Source organism: Hyla sarda, chromosome 5 (genome assembly GCF_029499605.1).
Source record: "Hyla sarda isolate aHylSar1 chromosome 5, aHylSar1.hap1, whole genome shotgun sequence".
Taxonomy (NCBI): Eukaryota; Metazoa; Chordata; class Amphibia; order Anura; family Hylidae; genus Hyla; species Hyla sarda.
Window position 1 is genome coordinate 254,174,104 of NC_079193.1, and position 21,917 is coordinate 254,196,020.

Below are 21,917 nucleotides of genomic sequence, written 5' to 3' on the forward strand. Positions count from 1 at the left end.
GATGTCCTACATCTGGATTTTTCCAAACCATTTGATACGATGCAAGATAAAAGATTGGTGCATAAAATGAGAAGGATTGGGCTCGCGGGAAATGTGTGCAAGTGGGTAAGTAACTGGCTCAGTGATAGGAAACAGAGGGAGGTTATTAATGGTACTTATTCTGATTGGGTGACTATTACTAGTGGGGTACTACAGGGGTCAGTCTTGGGTCCTGTTCTATTTAATATATTTATTAATGACCTTGTAGAGGGGTTGAATAGTAAAGTAGCAATATTTGCAGATGATACTAAACTCTGTAAAGCGGTAAACACTATAGAGGACAGTGCACTATTACAAATGGAACTGGACAGGTTGGAGGTTTGGGCTGAGAAGTGGCAGATGAGGTTCAACACTGAAAAATGTAAGGTAACGCACATGGGGAAGAAAAATCTGGGCTGAGATTATGTATTAAATGGGAGAACACTTGGGACGACTGACATGGAAAAGGACTTAGGAGTCTTATTTAACAGTAAATATAGCTGTTGTGACCAGTGTTGGGCAGCTCCTGCCAAGGCAAATAAAATCATGGGGTGCATCAATAGGGGCATAGATGCCCACGACAAGGAAATAATTCGACCACTGTAAAAATCACTAGTCAGACCACACATAGAATACTGTGTACAGTACTGGGCACCAGTGTACACGGAAGATATAGTGAAGCTAGAGAGTGTTCAAAGAAGGGCAACCAGGGTAATACGGGGAATGGGAGGACTACAGTACCCAGAAAGATAATCAGAATTAGGGTTATTTAGTTTAGAAAAAAAGAAGGCTTAGGGGAGACCTAATAACTATGTATAAATATATCAGGGTGCAGTACAGAGATCTCTCCCATGATCTATTTATACTCAGGACTGTATCTATAACAAGGGGGCATCCTCTACGTTGAGGAAAAAAGGTTTCTACACCAGCACAGACGGGGGTTCTTTACTGTTAGAGCAGTGAGACTACGGAACTCTCTGCCAGAGGAGGTGGTCATATTGAAATCTGTAATAGAGTTCAAAAGGGGTCTGGATGCAATTTTGGAGAGTAATAACATTGCTGGTTATGTATACTAGATTTATAGGGACAGAAAGTTGATCCAGGGATTTAGTCTGACTGCCATATTTGGAGTCGGGAAGGAATTTTTACCTCTAGTATTGGGGTTTTTTCCTTCCTCTGGATCAACTCAGTAGGGACTCAATAGGGTTATAGGTTGAACTTGATTGACTCTGGTCTTTTTTCAACCTTATGAACTATGTAACTGCTGATCCTTGGGAACCATGAATAGCTCTGATTAAGGACTCCCTTCCTGGAAGAATCCAACAAGCAGTATATGCAGATTAAACCTAGAATGTACTATGGCAGTGAGTTAAAAACGCCCATCATTAAAAAGCTGTAAAACAGGTTAACTGAATACATTGCAAAGTCATTTATTGTAACTTTTACTTGAGATCTGTAGAAATAGGATTATAATTGGAGGTACACTTTAATGTTCAGTAACATTGCAGAATAACAGGCAAATTTGCAACAGAACATAGAAGAGATTTAATGTTGGTTGCACACCTAAGTAAAAAAAAAAACAAAAAAAAAACACACTCCGTGCATGCAAGACTTCCCCCCCCCCCCCCCCAAACATAAATGAGTACCTCTGGAGAATAAAAAAAAAAAAAAAACTCTAATTCTACTTAAAACATTTGTACAAAATAGCTATGCTTTTCTTATTTACACTCCAGCCCCTCACAGACAAGCATATGCAACTCGCACTTGAACAGATATGTGCGCAACACCTACATGCACATGAAGTGTAACAAAATGTATATACATAACATACACAAGAAGAAAAAAAAAATGTCCATCTGAATCTTTTCAGAAGTATATTCATTCTTCATTTAAGTCTGTTTTTCGAAGGCAAATAATAAATATATACCTGTAAGATAAAAATAAAGGCACATTAGAAAACATATAGCATAAAGTAATTGTCACAAAGCTTTAGGCAAATGTAGTTAAAAATCCCTCTGGTGCTGAAACTGCAGGTGCATATTACTCTGTAAGATCCTCACCACATACAGAAGAGTCAATTAAGAAAGCTCTTAAAAAATTAAGAGTCCTATAATAATCCTGGCAGGCAGGCAGTATTTATAAAATGTAAAACTGCATTAAAATACGTCAAGTCTTAATTATGTACATTACCAGGTGGCTTTCATTCCATCCCACAGCATGCAGCTCTAAATATACAATGGAATCGGAAAGTTTTCAGACCCTTTCCTTTTTTTCACATTTTGTTATCTTCTGGCCTTGTGCTAAAATTACAAAAAAATCTATTTTCCTCCGCAATTCTGGACTCGTGCATCATAAGAATGGGAAATAGAATTTTTGACATTTCAGCAAATTTATTAAAAAGGAAAAGCTAACATGGGCATAAGTTTTCAGACCCTTTGCTATGACACTTAAAATTTAGCTTTTGCCTTCCCATTTCTGTTTATGATCTTTTAGATGTTTCTACACCTTGACTGGAGTCACCTGTGGTAAATTCAGCTGATTGGACTTTCTCCTAGGACTGTATCAACCTTTTCCAGCCCGCCCAACCACCTGAAAGATGAACTAACTCATGTAGGCTAAAGTCAGCAACTGCCGAGCCAAGAAGTTTGTGAAGAGTTGAATCACTGCAACTTCGCTCATCTCTACTGACAATGTATATCAAAGCAAAAATCAAGCAATGAGGTGGAATGAATTGCCTGTAAAGTTCAAAAACAGGATTGTGTGGAGCAACAGATCTGGAGAAGGGTACAAAAAGTGTCTGCCGCACTGAAAGTTCCAAAGAGTAAAGTGGCCTCCACAACTATTACATGGAAGAATGTTGCAAAAATTAGGACTCCTACTAGAGATAGCCATCCCACCTAACTAAGAAGTCAGGGAAGAAGAGCCTTCATAAGAGAGAGTACCAAGAGCCCAAATGGTCACCCTAGCTAAGCTCCAAAGATCCTGTGTGCAGATGGGAGGAATTTCCAGAAGGTCAACCATCTGGGCCTCCACAATCTGGGTTTTATGGCAGAGTGGCCAGAAAGGAGCCTCTCCTCAGTAAGACACATGAAAGTCTCCGGGAGTTTTCAAAGAAGAACCTACAAGAACTTTAAGACTGTGGGGGAAAAAAGATTCTCTGGTCTGATGAAATCAAGATTGAACTCTCAACCCTCAATGCTAAGCGTCATATCTGGAGGAAACCAGGCGCTGCTCATCACCTGATCAATACCACCCCATACAGTGAAGCATGGTGATGGCAGCCTTATATTGTGGGGGAGTTTTTTGGCATCTGGGATAGGGAGACTGGTCAGGGTTGAGGGAAAGCTAAATGGAGCAAAGAACAGAGATATTCTTAATAAATTCATGATCCATGCTCTAGACCTCAGACTGGGCAGAAGATTCATCTTTCAACAAGAAAATGGGGAAGATTTATCTAAACCTGTGTAGAGGAAGAGTGGCACAGTTGCCCATAGCGACCAGACTGTTTCTTTTACTTTAGACAGGACTCTAAAAATAAAAGAGATCTGATTGGTTGCTATGGGCAACTGCACCACTTTTTCTCTACACGGGTTTTGATAAATCTCCCCCAATCATCCAAGAATACTGGAGGCTGGAATTGCTGCCTAAGGAGACTCAACAAAGAACTGGGTAAAGGGTTTGAATACTTATGTCAATGCAATATTTAATGTATCCTTTTCAATAAATTAGCAAAGATGTCTAACATTCTGTCTTCACTTTGTCACTATGGGGTATTGAATACAGAATATTGGGGACAAACATGATTTTTTTCTTTTAATTTTAGCACCAGGTTGCAACATAGTAAAATGTGAAAAAAGTGAAGTCTAAAAACTTTCTGAATGAATTTTAAGTGCTTAAAGGGCCTCTCCACTTACATTAAACAAATCCCCTATCCACAGCTAACGAGGTATACCTTACAGAAATTGGTCCAGCAATTTTGAAGATATGGCCCCCAATGCTGTAATGCAGATTAGATTTGCTGTGCAATGGAGGCAGGAGCCAGCTTCTCTGCCTACAGACCTGAATGCAGTGCAATGCCTGCCCATCATATGAGAATTCATTATTCATTCTAGTATCCTAGTGACAAGAGCCTGCGGTCAAGTGAGCATTCTGCTATTTTGCCACAACAGCAGAGTGCTCAAGTGACCACAGGCTCTTTTGGTAGAGAGCTTTCTAAATAGTGTTGACATCCCTGACTTAACCCCTAAGGGACTCAGCCTATTTTCACCTTAAGGATTCAGCGTTTTTCCGTTTTTGCATTTTCAATTTTTCCTCATCACCTTCTAAAAATCATAACCCTTTCAATTTTGCACATAAAATTCCATATGATTGCTTATTTTTTGTGCCACCAATTATACTTTGCAGTGACATTAGTCATTTTACCCAAATATCCACGGCGAAACGGGAAAAAATTAATTGTGCGACAAAATTGAAAAAAAAAAAAAAGTCATTTTGTAAATTTTGGGGGCTACCGTTTCTACGCAGTGCATTTTTCGGTAAAAATAACACCTTATCTTTATTCTGTAAGTCCATACGGTTAAAATGATACCCTACTTATATAGGTTGGATATTGTCGTACTTTGGAAAAAAACCATAACTACAAGCAGGAAAATTTCTATGTTAAAAATTCTCAGTTCTAACCCCTATAACTTTTTTATTTTTCCGAGTACGGGTCAGTATGAGGGCTCATTTTTTGCACCGTGTTCTGAAGTTTTTATCGGCACCATTTTTGTATTGATCAGACTTTTTGATCGCTTTTTATTAATTTTTTCATGATCTAAAAAGTGACCCAAAATACGCTATTTTGGACTTTTGAATTTTTTTGCGCGTACGCCATTGACCGTGCGTGGCGATACCACATATGTTTATTTTTTTTATTCTATGGGAAAAGGGGGTTGATTAAAACTTTTATTAGGGAAGGGGTTAAATGGCCAGTTAACTTTTTTTTTTTTCACTTTTTTTTGCAGTGTTATAGCTCCCATAGGCACACTGATCTCTTATGCTGATCCCTGCAAAGCCATAGCTTTGCACGGATCAGTGAGATAGGGGCTCGATTGCTCAAGCCTGTAGCTCAGGCTTGGAGCAATCAAACCCCAATCGGACGCGGCGGAGATAGGTAAGGAGACCTCCGCCTGCGTCCCAGCTGATCGGAACATCGCAATTTTATGGCGATGTCCTGATCAGCCCGAGTGAGCTGCCGGGAAGAGTTTACTTTCACACGCGGCAATCAACTTTGGCCATCGCGTCTGAAGGGTTAATAGCGCGCGGCACAACAATCTGTGCTGCGCGCTGTTAGCCCAGGGTACCGGCTATGACTAGCAGCCGGGACTGACCCGGTGTGATGCGGGGTCACGGAGTCCTTAAGGATCGGGGATGCAGGGTGTATGCATACGCCCTGCATCCCCAAGAGGTTAATGGAACGATACTAATGATTATTACTTTTCCTCTTTAACCCCTTAAAGATGAAGCCCATTTTCATCTTAAAAAGGGGTATTCCAGGAAAAAACTTTTTTTTAAATATCAACTGGCTCCAGAAAGTTAAACAGTTTTGTAAATTACTTCAATTAAAAAATCTTAATCCTTCCAATAATTATCAGCTGCTGAAGAGGAGTTCTTTCTGTCTGGCAACAGTGTTCTCTGCTGACATCTCTCTGAGTAGAAGAGGTTTGCTATGGGGATTTGCTTCTACTCTGTACAGTTCCCGAGACAGGTGTCATCAAATAGAACTTAGAAAATAACAACTCAACTTCAGCAGCTCATAAGTACTGAAAGGATTAAGATTTTTTAATATAAGTAATTTACAAATCTGTTTAACTTTCTGGAGACAGTTGACATATTAAAAAAAAAAAAAAAAGTTCTTTTCTGGATAATCCCTTTAAGAACAGAGCCCTTTTTTGCAAATCTGACCAATAACACTCTATCCATTACTAACTCAGATGCTTTTACCTTTCATTTTGATTCAGATATTGTTTTTCGTGACATTTTCTATTTTAACATAGTGGTAAATTTTTGTCAATACTTGCATTATTTCTTGGAGAAAAATTCCAAAATTTCATAAAATTTAGAAAATTTAGCAATTTTCTAACTTTGGTATATCTATTTTCCATACAAGCAGATAGTTTCAAATAAATGATATATTGATTCACATATACAATATGTCTACTTTATGTTGGCATCATAAAGTTGACAGTTTAAGTTTTTACTTTTTGAGTACATTAGAGGGCTTCAAAGTATAGCAGCATTTTTCCAAATTTTCTCAAAAAATGTAAAATCAGATTTTATTAGGGACCAGTTAAGTTTGAAGTGGATTTGAGGGGCCTTTTCTGTAGGAAATACCCCATAAATGACTCCATTATAGAAACTGCACCACTCAAAGAATTCAAAATGACATTCAGAAAGTGTGTTAACCCTTAAGGTGTTTCACAGGAACAGCAGCAAAGTGGAGCTGAAAGATCAAAATCTGCATTCATGTAGCCCAATTGTTTTTTCATTTTTACAAGGGGTATAAGGAGAAAAAGCCCCCCAAAACATGTAACCCAATTTCTCTTGAGTATGGCAATACCTCATATGTTGGTGTAAAGTGCTCTGTGTGCTCGCAACATGGCTCAAGTGGGAAAGAGCAACTGTGGGATTTTGGAGGGCATACTATTTGGGAAACTACACCCCCCCCCCCTCAAGGAAGGTAACAAGGGTAACAGGTGATTGACAAACTCATTAAATTGGGACGTGAAAATGAAAAATTTTATTTTTTTCACTAAAATGCTGGTGTTACCCCAAATGTTTCATTTTCACAAGGGGTAATAGGAAAAAATGAGGATGTAAAGTGCACTGTGGGTACATTAGAGGGCTCAGAAGGTCAGGAGCGACATTGGGCTTTTGGAGAGCGAATTTTGCTGAAATGGTTTTTGGGGGCATGTCACATTTAAGGAGCCCCCATTGTGCTAGGACAGCAAAAAAAATAACGCCCACATATTTGGGAAACGACACCCCTTAAGGAACGTAACAAGGGGTACAGTGAGCCTTTACACCCCACAGGTGTTTGACGAATTTTCGCTAAAGTTGGGCTTAAAAATGAAAAACTAGATTATTTTTTTGATAAAATGCTGTTCCGCCAAATTTTTCATTTTCACAAGGGGTAGTTTGAGAAAAAAAAATTTGTAACCCCATTTCTTCTGAGTATGGAAATACCCCATATGTGGATGTAAAGTGCTCTGCGGGCACACTACAATGCTCAGAAGAGAAGGAGCACCATTGGGCTTTTGGAGAGAAAATGTGTTGGAATGGAAGTCTGGGGCCATGTGCGTTTACAAAGCCCCCACTGTGCCAGAACAGTGGACCCCCCCCCCCCCCCCCCACCATGTGACCCCATTTCGGAAACTACACCCCTCATGGAATGTAACAAGGGGTGCAGTGAGCATTTACACCCCACTGGCGTTACAGATCTTTGTAACACTAGGCTGTGCAAATGAAAAATAAAAATTTTTCATTTTCACGGACCACTGTTCAAAAAAAATTAAAATAAAAATAAATGTGTCAGACACCTGTGGGGTGTAAATGCTCACTGCACCCCTTGTTACGTTCCGTGAGGGGTGTAGTTTCAAAAATTAGGTAATGTGGGTGTTTTTTCTTTTTTTTTTTTTTTGCGTTTATGTCAGAACTACTGTAAAATCAGCCACCCCTGTGCAAATCACCAATTTAGGCCTCAAATGTACATGGCGCTCTCACTCCTGAGACTTGTTGTGCGCCTGCAGAGCACTTCACGTACACATATGGGGTATTTCTGTACTCAGGAGAAATTGTGTTACCAGCATGCAAATTTTTTTTATTTTTTTACACTAACATGCTGGTGTAGACCCAAAATTTTCCATTTCATAAGAGGTAAAAGGAGAAATAGCCCCCCAAAATTTGTAGCGCAATTTCTCCAGAGTACGGAAATGCCTCCTATGTGGCACTAAATTGTTGCCTTGAAATACAACAGGGCTCCACAGTGAGAGAGCGCCATGCGCATTTGAGGCCTAAATTAGGGATGCAAGCATTACACTTGCATCCGCCAGCAAAAATCCCGTACGGCAGTGTTTCCTAAATATGGTGCTTCCAGCTGTTGCAAAAATCCCAGTATGCCTGGACAGTCAGTGGCTGTCCGGCAATGCTGAGAGGAGTTGTTTTGCAAAAGCTGGCTCCGTTTTGGAAACACTGCCGTACAAGACTTAAAAATTTTTATGGGTGTGGGGGGGGGGACTGTGTGAGGGTGTGTGCATGTAGTGTTTTACTCTTTTTTTTTTTTTTTTTTTTGTGCTAGTGTATTTATGGTACAGTCACACGGCATGGGTTCAAAGTGAGTTTCCCGCTAGGAGTTTGAGCTGCGGTGGAAAATTTGCCACAGCTCAAATTTGCAGGGGAACACTTACTGTAAACACCCGCCCATGTGAATGTACCCTGTACATTCACATGGTGGGAGCGGGTGCACAAACCTCTTCAGCTGTTGCAAAACTACAACTCTCAGCATAGACTGAAAGACCGTGCATGCTGGGAGTTGTAGTTTTGCCACAGCTGAAGGCACACTGGTGAGGAAACACTGAGTTAGGTTCTGCTACCTAGCTGTTTCCTCACCAGAGTGCCTCCAGCTGTGGCAAAACTACAACTCTCAGCATGCACTGATAGTCAAAGGGCATGCTGGAAGTTGTAGTTATGCAACAGCTGGAGGCACACAACTACAACTCCCAGCATGCAGAGACAGCAGTTTGCTGTTCGTGGATGCTGGGGAGTTGTATTTATGCAAGATCTGGAGGGTCACATTTTAGAGATCACTGCACAGTGATCTCAAAACTGTGGCCCTCCAAATGATGCAAAGCTACAAAACCCAGCATGCCCAGACAGCAAATGGCGGTGTGGGCATGCTGGGAGTTGTAATTTTGCAAGATTTGGAGGGCCAGTTTAGAGACCACTGCACAGTGGTCTCCAAACTGTGTTCCTCCACATCTTTGAGGCCCAGTCACCTGATCACCGCCGCTGCTTCATTACTCCACTGCAGACCGTATCACTTTGCCACCATCACCCGCCGCCCGGACCCGGTAAGCTGCTCCTGTCACAGTTCCCCGCTCTGCCTGGACACCCATGGGTTGGCAGAGCGGGGGAACTGAATTTTAACTCCCTGCCCTTCTGCAATTGATCGGTTGCTTCTGACTGATCAATCTCAGGGATAAGAGGGGTGGCACCCCTGCCACCTCACTCCTATCCCTTCAGGGGGATCGGTACTGTCTCAACTTATCTTTCGGGTCACTGGAGACTCTTATGACCTGGAATCGCAGCAAATCGCTGAGGGTGGTGTCTCAGAACCTCCTCGCCCATGTAGCGGGATGTCAGCTGAATGATTTCAGCAGGCATCCCAGTCTGGTCCCCTCCTGGCGAGCGGCAGGGACCGGAAATCTGCAGGGCGTACAGGTACGCCCTCCGTCCTTAAGGACTCAGGATGTCCTGAACAGGTTAAGTGCCAGGAATGTGCTGATTCAGGGTCTGTTTACACATATTTGATGTGCAGAATATGAAGCTGCAGGTTTGATGCTGCGTTTAGTCATTTAGCTTACATTGAAATCTAGAGCTTCAAATCCATATTTAATGTGCACGATACTGTACATGTGAGTAGAACCTAAACATAGGTTCCTGCACAGAGTTTATTGTACTTCCGGCTAGACAAATATTTAGGGATGTCTTCAACTGATATCTGTTTTTGTTGTCAAGCAGATACTGGCACATTCCTACATACAGTGTGGTTTTGCCCCAGGGTCTTTCCATTTTGGTCAGCATTCTGCTTTTTATAAATCAACATATTGCATTCCCTAGACTCCTGGCCCCTCAAGTTTTCCTACTGGGTGTTCTAGATATGTTAATCTTCAGCACTCATGTGTTTGTTCTTTCGTGTCATACACTTTTGTGCCTGAAAAGGGATCATTATAACATGGTAGTCCACAGACGCCCCTACGCTGAAACAATGCACTAAGTGGGTCAACCATTAATTCCCCTTGTACTAAATTCTGACTATGATAAGGCGGTGGCTGTGTAAATTCTAAAAAGCGTGGTCAGATTGGATTAAGAACATGGCTATTTTCATGTGAGAGATGTCTAAACTTCTCTACTCCAGGGAAACAGGAATGGCTTTTTTTAAAATGTATTCTACAGATTCGTCACAGTAAATTCGATTCGTCACAAACTTCTCGGCTCGGCAGTTGATGACAGGATACAGTCCTAGGAGACTCTTTCCTAGGACTGTATCCACCTTTTCCAGCTCACCGGAGCACCTGAAAGCTGAACTAATTTATGCAGGAAAAGTCATCAACTGCGGAGCCGAGAAGTTCGTGATGAATCGAATTTACTGTAAGTTCGCTCATCTCTAGTGTGGACAGTCGGTATTCCCTTCATTTTTTTGTCTGGGCTCATCTCCATACTGTGATATTTAACTTGTTGGAATTATCGTTTTCTGCATCTGTTATACATGTGTTGATGTGATTCTGCGCCAGTTATGTTACGCTGCTTTGTTTTACAATTTTTGTTATTTTTTTAAATAAAGCCTTTAAAAAAATAAAATAAAATAAAAAGTTTAGAGTGGTACCTAAAGTTACAATGGCATCAGGTTGTGATATCTTCAACATACAATGGTATTTTTAGGACCACTGTACCTTGAAACAATACTAACCAACCATATACCAACATGCTAGAATGCTACAGACAGACAGACTGGATCAGTGCTACATGATAATGCCTAGATGATCTGACCAATTCTAGAGGGCATTTCACTAGTATAACACCTATATTACTCGAGTACCACAAAGAAAGACACCGAGCATAACTACCAACTACACAGGTGCATGTTGCTGTGGCACATACAATGTATACAAACAGATGGTTTCAGTAGCATTCCTGATCAAAAAATTTTTAAAAATAAGGGTCATGGCACACTTCTTGATTAAAATGTGTCTACCATCTACCATGCACCCTTTTCACAGGATGTTTTTTAACCCCTTAAGGACCGGGGTTTTTTCCGTTTTTGCATTTTCGTTTTTTGGTCCTTGCCTTTAAAAAATCATAACTCAATTTTGCACCTAAAAATTCTACTTTGTAATGACGTCAGTCATTTTGCCCAAAAATCTACGGTGAAACGTAAAAAAAAATCATTGTGAGATAAAATTGAAAAAAAACGCAGTTTTGTAAATTTTGGGGGCTTCCGTTTCTACGTAGTACATTTTTCGGTAAAAATGACACGTTATCTTTATTCTGTAGGTTCATACGATTAAAATGATACCCTACTTATATAGGTTTGATTTTGTCGTACTTCTGGAAAAAATCATAACAACATGCAGGAAAATTAATACGTTTAAAATGGTCATTTCTGACCCCTATAACTTTTTTATTTTTCCGCGTATGGGGCGGTATGAGGGCTCATTTTTTGCGCCGTGATCTGAAGTTTTTAACGGTATCATTTTTGCATTGATAGGACTTATTGATTCATTTTTTCATGATATAAAAGACAAAAAATGCACTATTTTGGACTTTGGAATTTTTTTTGCGCGTACGCCATTGACCGTGCAGTTTAATTAACGATATATTTTTATAATTCGGATATTTCCGCACGCGGCGATACCATATATGTTTATTTTTATTTACACTGCTTTTTTTTGTGGGAAAAAGGGGGTGATTCAAACTTTTAATAGGGGAGGGGTTAAATGATCTTTATTCACTTTTTTTTGCAGTGTTATAGCTCCCATACGGACCTATAACACTGCACACACTGATCTTTTACATTGATCACTGGTTTCTCATAGGAAACCAGTGATCGATGATTCTGCCGCTTGACTGCTCATGCCTGGATCTCAGGCACGGAGCAGTCATTCGGCGATCTAACAGCGAGGAGGCAGGTAGGGACCCTCCTGCTGTCCTGTAAGCTGTTCGGGATGCCGCAATTTCGCCACAGCTATCCTGAACAGCCCATTGAGCTAACCGGCATGGTTTCACTTTCACTTTAGACGCAGCGTTCAACTTTGAACGCCGCGTCTAAAGGGTTAATAGTGCGCGGCACCGCGATCAATCCTGCGTCCTATTAGCCACGGGTCCCCGTGTTATAGATCGGGAGCGGACACATGACGTTCCAGTATGTCATGTGTCCTTAAGGGGTTAAAGGATTGTGGATCCTGCATGCCACCCTATATTAAGCCTCCATTTTTTGACCAAGAGTGCTACGGCAACCTTTTATTTGAATACTTTGTATCTACCACAGCAGCGTGCGCCCATCTATTAGGCAGTTGAGCTGGATATTTTTCTCTGTTTTTTTATTTTTTGCATTGCAAGTGAGGAGGAGGAAGAGTGGCACCCACTTTAGTAGTGCACCCCTCCCTGTTCACAGGAGGTTTTTTAATTGATAGCGGATATTGCATGTCACCCAGTTAGAGGCTATATGCCCAGCAGAGGTGAGTAGAGTAAGCGTGTTGGTGGTGTAGTGTATCTGCCTTGTGTAAACATAACATTAAGCTGTCGGATGACTCTCAAACATACTTATTGAGTTTGGCCGCCTTCAGCCTAATGTGAGAACGCAGCTTAATGGGATGTTGCCAACAAACAGTGAGGTTAGTTTCAGATTTGTACTTCTCCCACTCTCAGTGAAATACTAACTTTAAAAAATCACTTACTTGTAGCATCCCATTCAGATTTGCTTAAAGTGCCCTTGAAGAAAGAAAAAGACACACTTAGCTATACAGCAGAGGTAAAGACTGATCTTTTGAACAAGAGCACAAATACGAGAACTACGTACCAGCGGCAGCTTTGCTTTTCCACTTTCCTTTACAGTTCTAGCATGTTCATAATCCTCTTCATTTTGTGAAACTAAGCTGGAGTTAGGAGCTGAAGGATATTGCTGAAATAAAAAATATAACAAACCTAAGATTACAAGGAATAGCTATTGCTCAGACAATTGCTGGTATTTATCGCATGAGAGCATAATACATTTGGCATAATTCTCTATGCACTTTCACCACTTCTCTCTAATTTTTAATGAATTTCATACAGTTTTCAATTCCTATTTGACAGACCCTTTTTCTAGACATGAGAATTTTGCTCTGTAGATCTCTAGTTGACATCACCATTAGTAATACTGTAAAGACTCCAACATTAACCCCTTAAAGGGGTACTCCTCTGCCCAGCGCTTGGAACAAACTGTTCCGAACGCTGAAGCCGAAAATGGGAGCTCATGATGTCATAGCACCGCCCCCTCACAACGTCATGCCCCACCCCCTCAATGCAAGTCTATAGGAGGGGGGCGATCTCCCGGCGCCAGCGTTCAGAATAGTTAGTTTGTTCCAAACGCTGAGCGAAGGACACAGCCCATTTTGGCCTTCAGGACATAGACAATTTCATTTTTTGCATTTTCATTTTTTCCTCCTCACCTTCTAAGAGGCATAACTTTTTTTTTCATGTACAGACCCATGTGAGGGCCCTGCAATTTTGCAAATTTTAGGAGGTGTTTTCACGCAGTGTACTTAATGGTAAAATTGTCACGTTTTCTTTATTCTGTGGGTTAATACAATACCCATGGTTTATATGCTTTCCGAATATTGTATTGCTTTTGAACGAAAAAATTATTTATTTATGTTTAATACATTTTTTTATGGGAAAAGGGGATAATTTATATTTTTATTAGGGAGGCTTTTACATGCGACAAAACCAAACATGTATTTCTTTTTGTTTACTTTTAATTTGCACCAAATTGATCCCCTAGGAGTCTCAGGGCAATATTTTAATATCGGCATTCCCAGCGGCACAATAAATATTGGTACCTTTCAGCAGTGTCACAGTGTTCCGCTGCGACTGAGAGGCGCGGTTGCGCTACCAGTAGCGGTAACACTGATTAACTGCTTATTTGGTCTAAATGACAAACAAATTTCCATTTAGGTGCACGCACTTGGGCTAGCCGGATTTTTAATCCAAACCCCCCCTCCCCCCCTTTATTTCTTCACTGTATGTACCACAAGCACTTTAAGTTCCTCGTTTACATAAGAATAAATAAAAGCTAAGTTTTAATAAGACTGTAGGCAGTCTCTAGTTTAGGGCAGTCCTGAGGGGCTTGTCCCTAAAATTGTGATATATACTTTTAATTTGAACTATGAAAAAAGTGGGGTGCATTAGAATTATTGAGGTCATATATCTAAAATATTATTAAAGGCTATAAGAGCATAGCTGTCACAGCTGTCATTACAATGCATTAGCTTCCATCAATCTTGTTGAGGAGAGCCAAACCAACCCCTGAACCACTAAATATGCGCTGCCATACTGTATAAATGGCACACTCGGTTTTAGTCGGCATCAAAGATCACTCTGTGCCGGCTGTGGGGACCAGCAGCTACTGAAAGCAGCCAGGAGTTTCTAGGTATGGGTCGATAGGTGATAAGATGTCTGATCGCGGGGCGCCCACCGCTGGGACCCTACGCAATCTCCGTGTAGCACCCGCATTCTATGCCGGGCTGTTGCTCCAGTCTCACAAACATACGTGTTTCCAGGACTGGAGAAGTCACGCAATGCCACACCTCCTTGTGACATCACGCCATCCCCCCCCCCCCCTTTCATGTCATGTCCTGGGTTTTTCAGTGGTTGATCAGGTCATTTATGACAAGAAAGATGGTTTTTAAAAATGCAGAGTGTTAAAAGCCTAAGCCTGGCAATGGTAATCACAATGCAAAGCCCACATAATTTAAGTTGTAGCTGTATAAACAAAAACACAACAAAAAAAAACGCTGATATGAGTTTAGAGCATAGAAAAAGATGCTAGTTGATCCCAGTCAGCTGCATATAAAACGCAATGCCAGCACAAACAAAATGGGAAGATTACAAAAAATAAATGTGTTCCATTGACCAATTGACAGATGTGCTCATTCTTTCCATGGTATCCAGATGCTCGTCGGAAGTTCAGCTACATAATTTCTATAGTGTGCACTGAGCAGCAGAATCCCATTGAGATCAATAGGATTCTGCTGCAAGCTGATTGTGTGTTCAATATACGTAATGTGATGAGTTATTATGGACTATTGTCTATGATTTGAATTCCATTTTCTGTGATTTTTTGTAATGTTACTGTAGGGACTCAAGAGACTAGGGGATCCCTCAAGCTTATAAAGTCGACTATAAATCCCCTTATGAAAAGTCAAAGTGAGTAGCTATTCATTAGTATTTTGCCCCTGTGCAACCCCCTCCCTATAGGATTGTGGCTGGTCTACATGATGAGAATAGGTTTTTAACTTGTCCTTGTATCAGTAACCAGTTAGTATGGCCTCTTTCCTATGATTTTAAGTAATATTGATCTCATTCAAAGCGATATATACTCATGAATCATAACTCTGCACTGGCCTAGGAGACAATGAAAATGTTGTTGGGTTCTGATGAAACATGAAAAGATGACAGTTCATGTATACAAAGCAGGCGACACAACCAGATTCCCACACCGTACATTTACTTGCAATTGTCCCCTGTCAAGTATTGCCAAGTGATATTTCAAATTGCTAAAACAGGGGTGCTCAATCTCCAATATGTAGAGTATGAAAACAATTGTACTGTAGAAAGTGATGGGAGGCACTCACCATTCGTTGTGCTTCAGTATAACTTTTTTATATTTTCGTACAGATTAAAATACAGCAAGGCTGGGTTAGGACATCACAAACCAAGCTGTAGTGACAGCTGATATCCATCATTTTCTACAGTACTGATGATAAAACACATACATACATATATACATACATATATATATATATATATATATATATATATATATAATTATGTTAAAACATAATACTTGAAGAAAACAATCATATTCACCCACTTATGATATGGGGTCATAAAACAAATAAAGGACTAAGGGAAATGGCAATCATTCAAGATAATACATAGAAGTACATAAAAAATGATGATTAGTGATGAATAAGGGTGTATTCACACGTACAGTATCTTCTGCATATTTGATGAGCAGGCTATGAAACTGCCGATTTTATGCTAGAGTTTAACCCCTTCCCTCTTTGGCGATATTTCATTTTTGCACTTTTGATTTTTCCTCCTCACCTTCCAAAAATCATAACACTTTCAATTTTCCACCTAAAAACCCATATGAGGACTTTGTGCCAACAATTTTACTTTGTAATACCATTAATAATTTCACCACAAAATCTACAGCTTAACCAGAAATTTTTTTTTTAGCGACTTCCATTTCTACGCAGTGCAGTTTCCAGTAAAAATGTATTCTGTAGGTCCATATGGTTGCAAGGATACCCAATTAAGGGTGCATGCACACCATGTTTTTAGGCTACAGCTGCCGGATCCGACTGGGGGAGGGGAAAACCATGCTCTCCCGTACCCCAGCCGGACAGGCGCTGAAATCCATTGACTTTATTAAGCCGACCGGAGTCACCTTTTGACTCCAGTCGGCTCATTTCTGCCCCGTATCTGATTTTGGGACCGGACCCAAAACCGCATACTACAGTTTTAGGTCCAGTCAGAAAACTGGACATGGGTCAAAAATTAGCCGACCGGAGTCAAACGGTGGCTCTGGTCGGCTCATTAAAGTCAATGGATTTCAGCGCTGGTCCAGCTGAGGTACGGGAGCACATGGTTTTCCTCTCCCCTCAGCCAGATCCGGCAGTCGTAGCCTGAAAATGTGGTGTGCATGCACCCTTATATAGGTTTGATTTTATTTTACAACTACATGCACCAACATGCACCAAAATTAATACATTGAAAAATGTCCTCTTCTGACCCCTATAACCTTTTTATTTTTCTGTAGAAGGGGCGGTATGAGGGCTAATTTTTTGCGTCTTGATCTGAAGTTTTTATCAGTACAATTTTTGTTTTGATCTGACCGTGATCACTTTTTATAAAAAAAATTTACGGTATAAAAAGTGATCAAAAATACGCTATTTTGGACTCTGGAATTTTGAGTACACCATTGACCGTGCGGTTTAAATATATTTATATAGTTCAGACATTTACACATGCGGCGATACCACATGTTTTTTTTTATTTACCCTTTTTTTTTTAAATGGGAAAAGGGAGGTGTCACGATCACCCCCTATCGGTCCAGCCAAGACGCTAGAGAGAGTGTGATGGTGCAAGGGTTAAAGCCGCCAGACCTCTGGGTATCCACTACAAGTCCCAGCAAGTCACCAAATTAACCCTTAGATAAACGTGTTTTACCAGAGCTGCCTTCAGAAAGGTGAGCTCATATATTTAGAGATCAAAGACCAGAGCTGATTAATTAAACATTTAATCTGATAAAAGGTATCACAATGCTATGCATAAAAATTAACAAATGACATACAGGTATAAGAATATATATAAGAGTTTAGCAATACAAGTTCAGAAAAGCAAAAATGAAGTTCTTACAGCGTAATAGTATAGCAGTCCATGAGAGTGAGTCTCCAGCTGTCCTTAGGATGGTCTTGTCAGCTTGGGGCACAGATCTTTAACAACCCAAACTTTGAGTCTAGCATTGTTTAAATATTGTGCTTGTTTTTTGGAGGGAAGCTCCACTCCCCCATCCCCTCTGAACCCCCCAGGGGGCATCTGTTATCTCACATTTGGGGCCAGAGACTCCTTACATCCTGCCGCCTCAAAGGAGCCCTTGACTTCAAACAAACAACCAGCCAGGCCCCTAATAAAAATGCAATACACAAAAGGGACACACCGTCTGAATGACCCCTCACCCATGTCCTGGATAATACAGGACAATTCCTAAAATGGACATAGGTGTCAGCAGAGAGCACTGTGGTCAGGCAGAAAGGAAATTCAAAAAGAAAAGAACTTCCTGTGGATAACAGCAGATGATAAGTACTGGAAAGATTAAGATTTTTTTAATAGAAGTAATTTACAAATCTGTTTAACTTTCTGGCACCAGTTGATTTAAAAAAAAAAAAAAATGTTTTCCAGTGGAGTACCCCTTTAATGTAAACTAAATGACCGAAAAAAGCTTGAAATCCTGCACAGGATACTGAACGTGTGACTAGGCCCTAAAGGGTGGGTCTTTAAAAAAAATAATTAAAAATTTCAAATAAATCACATGTTGCTGGAGCCTTTTTAAAATAGAAAAAAGGTATACTTACCTAATCCAGGTCCCCCAATTTTCTGACTGTCTTCATCCTGCTTCCGAGTGGTGCACTTGATATAAGACCTGTTGCTCAGCCAATTACTGGCCGAAATGGAACACTGCTGAAGTAAGTTACTGGCTGAGCTGGCAGGACCTGCACCAAGCACTCATCACGGAATCAGGAAGACGACAGAAGATAAGGGGACCATCGAGGGACGAAGGCAAGGTAAGTATAGTTTTTGTTCTATTTTAACCCGGTCCAAGCAACAACAACAACAACAAAAATAAATGGAATATCCCTCTTAAGTAATTTTTCAGGATGGTATTACAAGTGTTAAAGAGTACCTGTCATCAAACCATATTTTCTAAACTAACTCAGATTATATTCCCTAACAATTCCTAACACCCCTCCTGCCCAAGCTTTGAAAAAACTATCATACCTTTCCCCTTGCTCACCATTGTGTGAGCTCCCTGCAGGAAAAAGTGGGTGTTCCCCAGCAGGCACAATGTCACTGAAGCCTGCGGGAGCTGTGCCTCGCCATGCCCTGCATGCACTTTTTGAGTTTAGTCTCATGACAGGCCAGGAGGAGACCAAATTAACTGTTTGACTTGTGGCAAGGAACAGAATAGAGCCACCTAGTGGCCGTTTTTTCAAACACATTAAAAACATATAAAGGTTGAGAATTTCAACAAATTAAATAGCACAATGTCTTATAATCACATAAGGAACAATATTTTAAAAGTTTAGTTTGGTGACAGGTACTCTTTAAAGCTTTTCTTCAGTAAAGTTACATCTAGTCAATAATGTGGCTGTCAACCATCATTATGAGAAACTTGGAACAAATATTAGTGAATTCAATGCTTCATAAAGTTTAAGACGTCATGAAAACATAAAAAACCAAGTACTTATTAAAATTTTATTTTTGGAGGGTTCATGATTGCAATCGTTTTCCTCAATACTGAATGACTCCATATTTTATTACTCTATTTGATGTGGAAAACCGTAAGCTATTAATGATAGTAAGTTCCTTTCATTTGTTTGAGCAATGTCTCACGAAGCGAGTATGTACAGCTATTAAACGTGGGGATAAAATTTTTTGCCGTTGGTTGTAGGCTCTCCGTGTGTAGAGCCATTATAATTCATTGTCTGCAGCAGTAAACATGCAGATTACAGCTAATGTTATTCCAGCTTACCTCGGCTTTCTTGACAAGCATAAAACTGGAAATTAATGAGAAAGGATTTTCTTCTTCAGTGAATGCTCCTAGGGGTGCATTCAAATGAAAGCCCTCAGTTTTTCACACTTTACCTTACTACTATAATGGCACACAATTTGCCGGACAACATTATTCTAAGTCATTAAATAGAGTTAACAAATTACCTCCAAAGCCTGCATTTTTTTTAGCAACATATTCTGTTCGTCATTTTTAACCTTCTCTTCAAAAAATTCTTTAAAGGTCCTCTTGTAAATAAGTTTCATATTATATTTCTTGGCCATTCTGCAAAATAAATAGAAGTGTTACTCCCACACTCTATAAAACTTCAAATCCATCACTTGCCCATTCTCATTTTAACTAGTTCGTTTCTTGTTTTCTTCCCATGACAAAGAGCAAACATTTGAAACAAGCACAGTGACACCTTATGGACACCTAAAAAAATACTACCTTTTATTTTCAGGTCATTTTGACATTCTAGATAGAGCACGAGCACCAATTACTTTCAGTGTAAAATAAATGTTTTTTTTCCTATATCCCTCTTATAATAAAATTTCAAATCATCCACTTAAAATGGAATATAACGCGATCAAAAAGATCCATCTACCCCAAAAAATGATAAAGATATCAATGGTAATGATAAAAAGTACAGCTCCAACACAATTGCATAAACTAAAAACTTTTAAAAAAAAAGTTAGTTATAGGGTAGGGGTCAGATTATTGCAATTTAAGGACACAGCCCATTTTGGTCTTATAAACAATTTTATTTTTGCATTTTTGTTTTTTTCCTCCTTACCTTCTAAAAGGAGATTTTTTGTACTCAAAGAAAAATCTTTCTCGTAGCCTTCATTGGGGGGACACCTATACTGATGGGTATATGCTCTTGCCACTAGGAGGTGCTGACATTAGGGGGAAAAAAAAGTCTATTCCTCCCTGGCAGGATATACCCCGCCCACTGGAAGTGAGGTTATCAGTTTTGTCACAAAGCAGGAGGAGAAGCCAACAAAGAAATAAGTCCAAAGGACCCCAGAAAATAATCTTGGATAAAAAACCCCAATAACTGGAAAGGATTATCCGGTCAAGAAAAAATAAGAAATGGGTGGGTGTGGTGTCCTCCAATGAAGGCTACGAGAAAGAGATTTTACAGTGAGTACAAAAAAAAATCTCCTTTTCTCTGTCGCTCTTCATTGGTGGACACCTATACTGATGGGACGTACCAAAGCAGTCCCCTAGGGGTGGGAATAACAGCCACCAGAGAATGGGTATCAGTCCGGAGACAAAACCCACTCGTCCATAAGGCCTGCGGACGAGATCCGGGGCCAGAGACAACCGAGGCCCAGAAACTGAGCTCCCAGAAGATCCCCCGTCCATGAAGATGGACTAGGACGCCAAAGGAAGGGACCGTTAATTGCAGAGACTTACCTACGGTCCAGATAGAGAGCCAAGAAAAGGGTGACTAGAAAGCCAGATGGGCCGGAGCCATCCTGGAAGGAGGAAGGAAATAAACTCCAAAAAACACAGAAGCAGACAGAGGGCTAGCCCGGCTGGAAAACAAAAATGGAAAAAAGGGGCCCAACAAGAAAACCCCATCCAGAGTGAACTGACTGAAGAGAACATAGCAGAAAAACTCCAGGGAGCGCAGCATACGCCTGAGCAGAAGGCGAGCACAGAAGGTGGAGGCCAGAAAATCAATTGAAAAAGACAGAAACCTGCTCTAGAGAGGCCTGATTATCTGCAGACCCAAAACCTCTGTCCCAGGGGCCCGCCGCGAGCACCCCGGAGACAACTGGTGTAATCCGCATGACCGGACCGCCCTCCATCTCGGGAGGACATGGACCCCAAAAGGAGGTGACGGAATGTAATAACTGCCAAAAAAGGAGTGGAACGCCCTGAAATGGGGGCATACCAGAAAACCGGAGTGACAGACATAGGAACTAGAGGTTTGAGTCACGTGGAAGATTTTCATGGAAGAATAAACGCTAAGAAAGGAGCGGAAGACCCTGAAAAGGAGCATCCCGGAACACTGGAGCAGCCGACATGGAAATTGGAGGCTCCTGAGACTCCTGGAAGACTTACACCTGAAGGGAAAGTAAACCAAACGTTTGCGAAACGCTCTGGGTCACAAACTACCGTATTGAGATGAGAAAAAGTGCGGTACAGAAAGACCGCCCCACAAAAAGGATCTCAAAAAAAGTCTGGGCAGGATTGTTACACACAAGACCTCAACCATCACTAAGTCCCAAAGAACCAGAAGGGCCAACCTTGAAAATAAGGCATGCCGCAGCATCCTAGGACAGTGTCCGAGACAAGGAGACTAACAGGTCCTGGACCCCAGCGGTCCGAGCAGACCAAAGCACTCCGAAGTAACATCCTGTCAGGACAGGAATGAAGCGGGGAAAAAAAGGAACCTAGCTGGGTTCTGAGCACAGGAAGGTTACGTCGGAAGACTGTGGTGTCAGTGCAGCGCAACTGACACTGACAAAGGGAAGGATGAACACATCCTTCCAGGGAGATTGCACCAAGTGAGGAGGAGAGCAATGGC

General features: G+C 40.8%; 1 protein-coding gene across 3 annotated transcripts in view; it reads right to left on the bottom strand.

Annotated features, from left to right (window-relative positions):
- Nucleotides 1–1,447: 1,447 nt before the first annotated feature.
- Nucleotides 1,448–21,917, bottom strand: part of RNMT (RNA guanine-7 methyltransferase) — a 68,481-nt gene continuing 48,011 nt past the window's right edge. For 2 of the 3 annotated variants that reach the window (XM_056521498.1, XM_056521497.1), the window contains 4 exons: nt 19,543–19,660; nt 12,857–12,958; nt 12,735–12,768; nt 1,448–1,945 (listed from right to left, as the gene is read on the bottom strand). In XM_056521498.1, coding sequence (XP_056377473.1) covers nt 1,908–1,945; nt 12,735–12,768; nt 12,857–12,958; nt 19,543–19,660 — 292 coding nt within the window. In that variant the 3' untranslated portion in view covers nt 1,448–1,907. The remainder of the gene's footprint in view (nt 1,946–12,734; nt 12,769–12,856; nt 12,959–19,542; nt 19,661–21,917) is intronic. The other variant, XM_056521496.1, reaches the window with a different exon arrangement.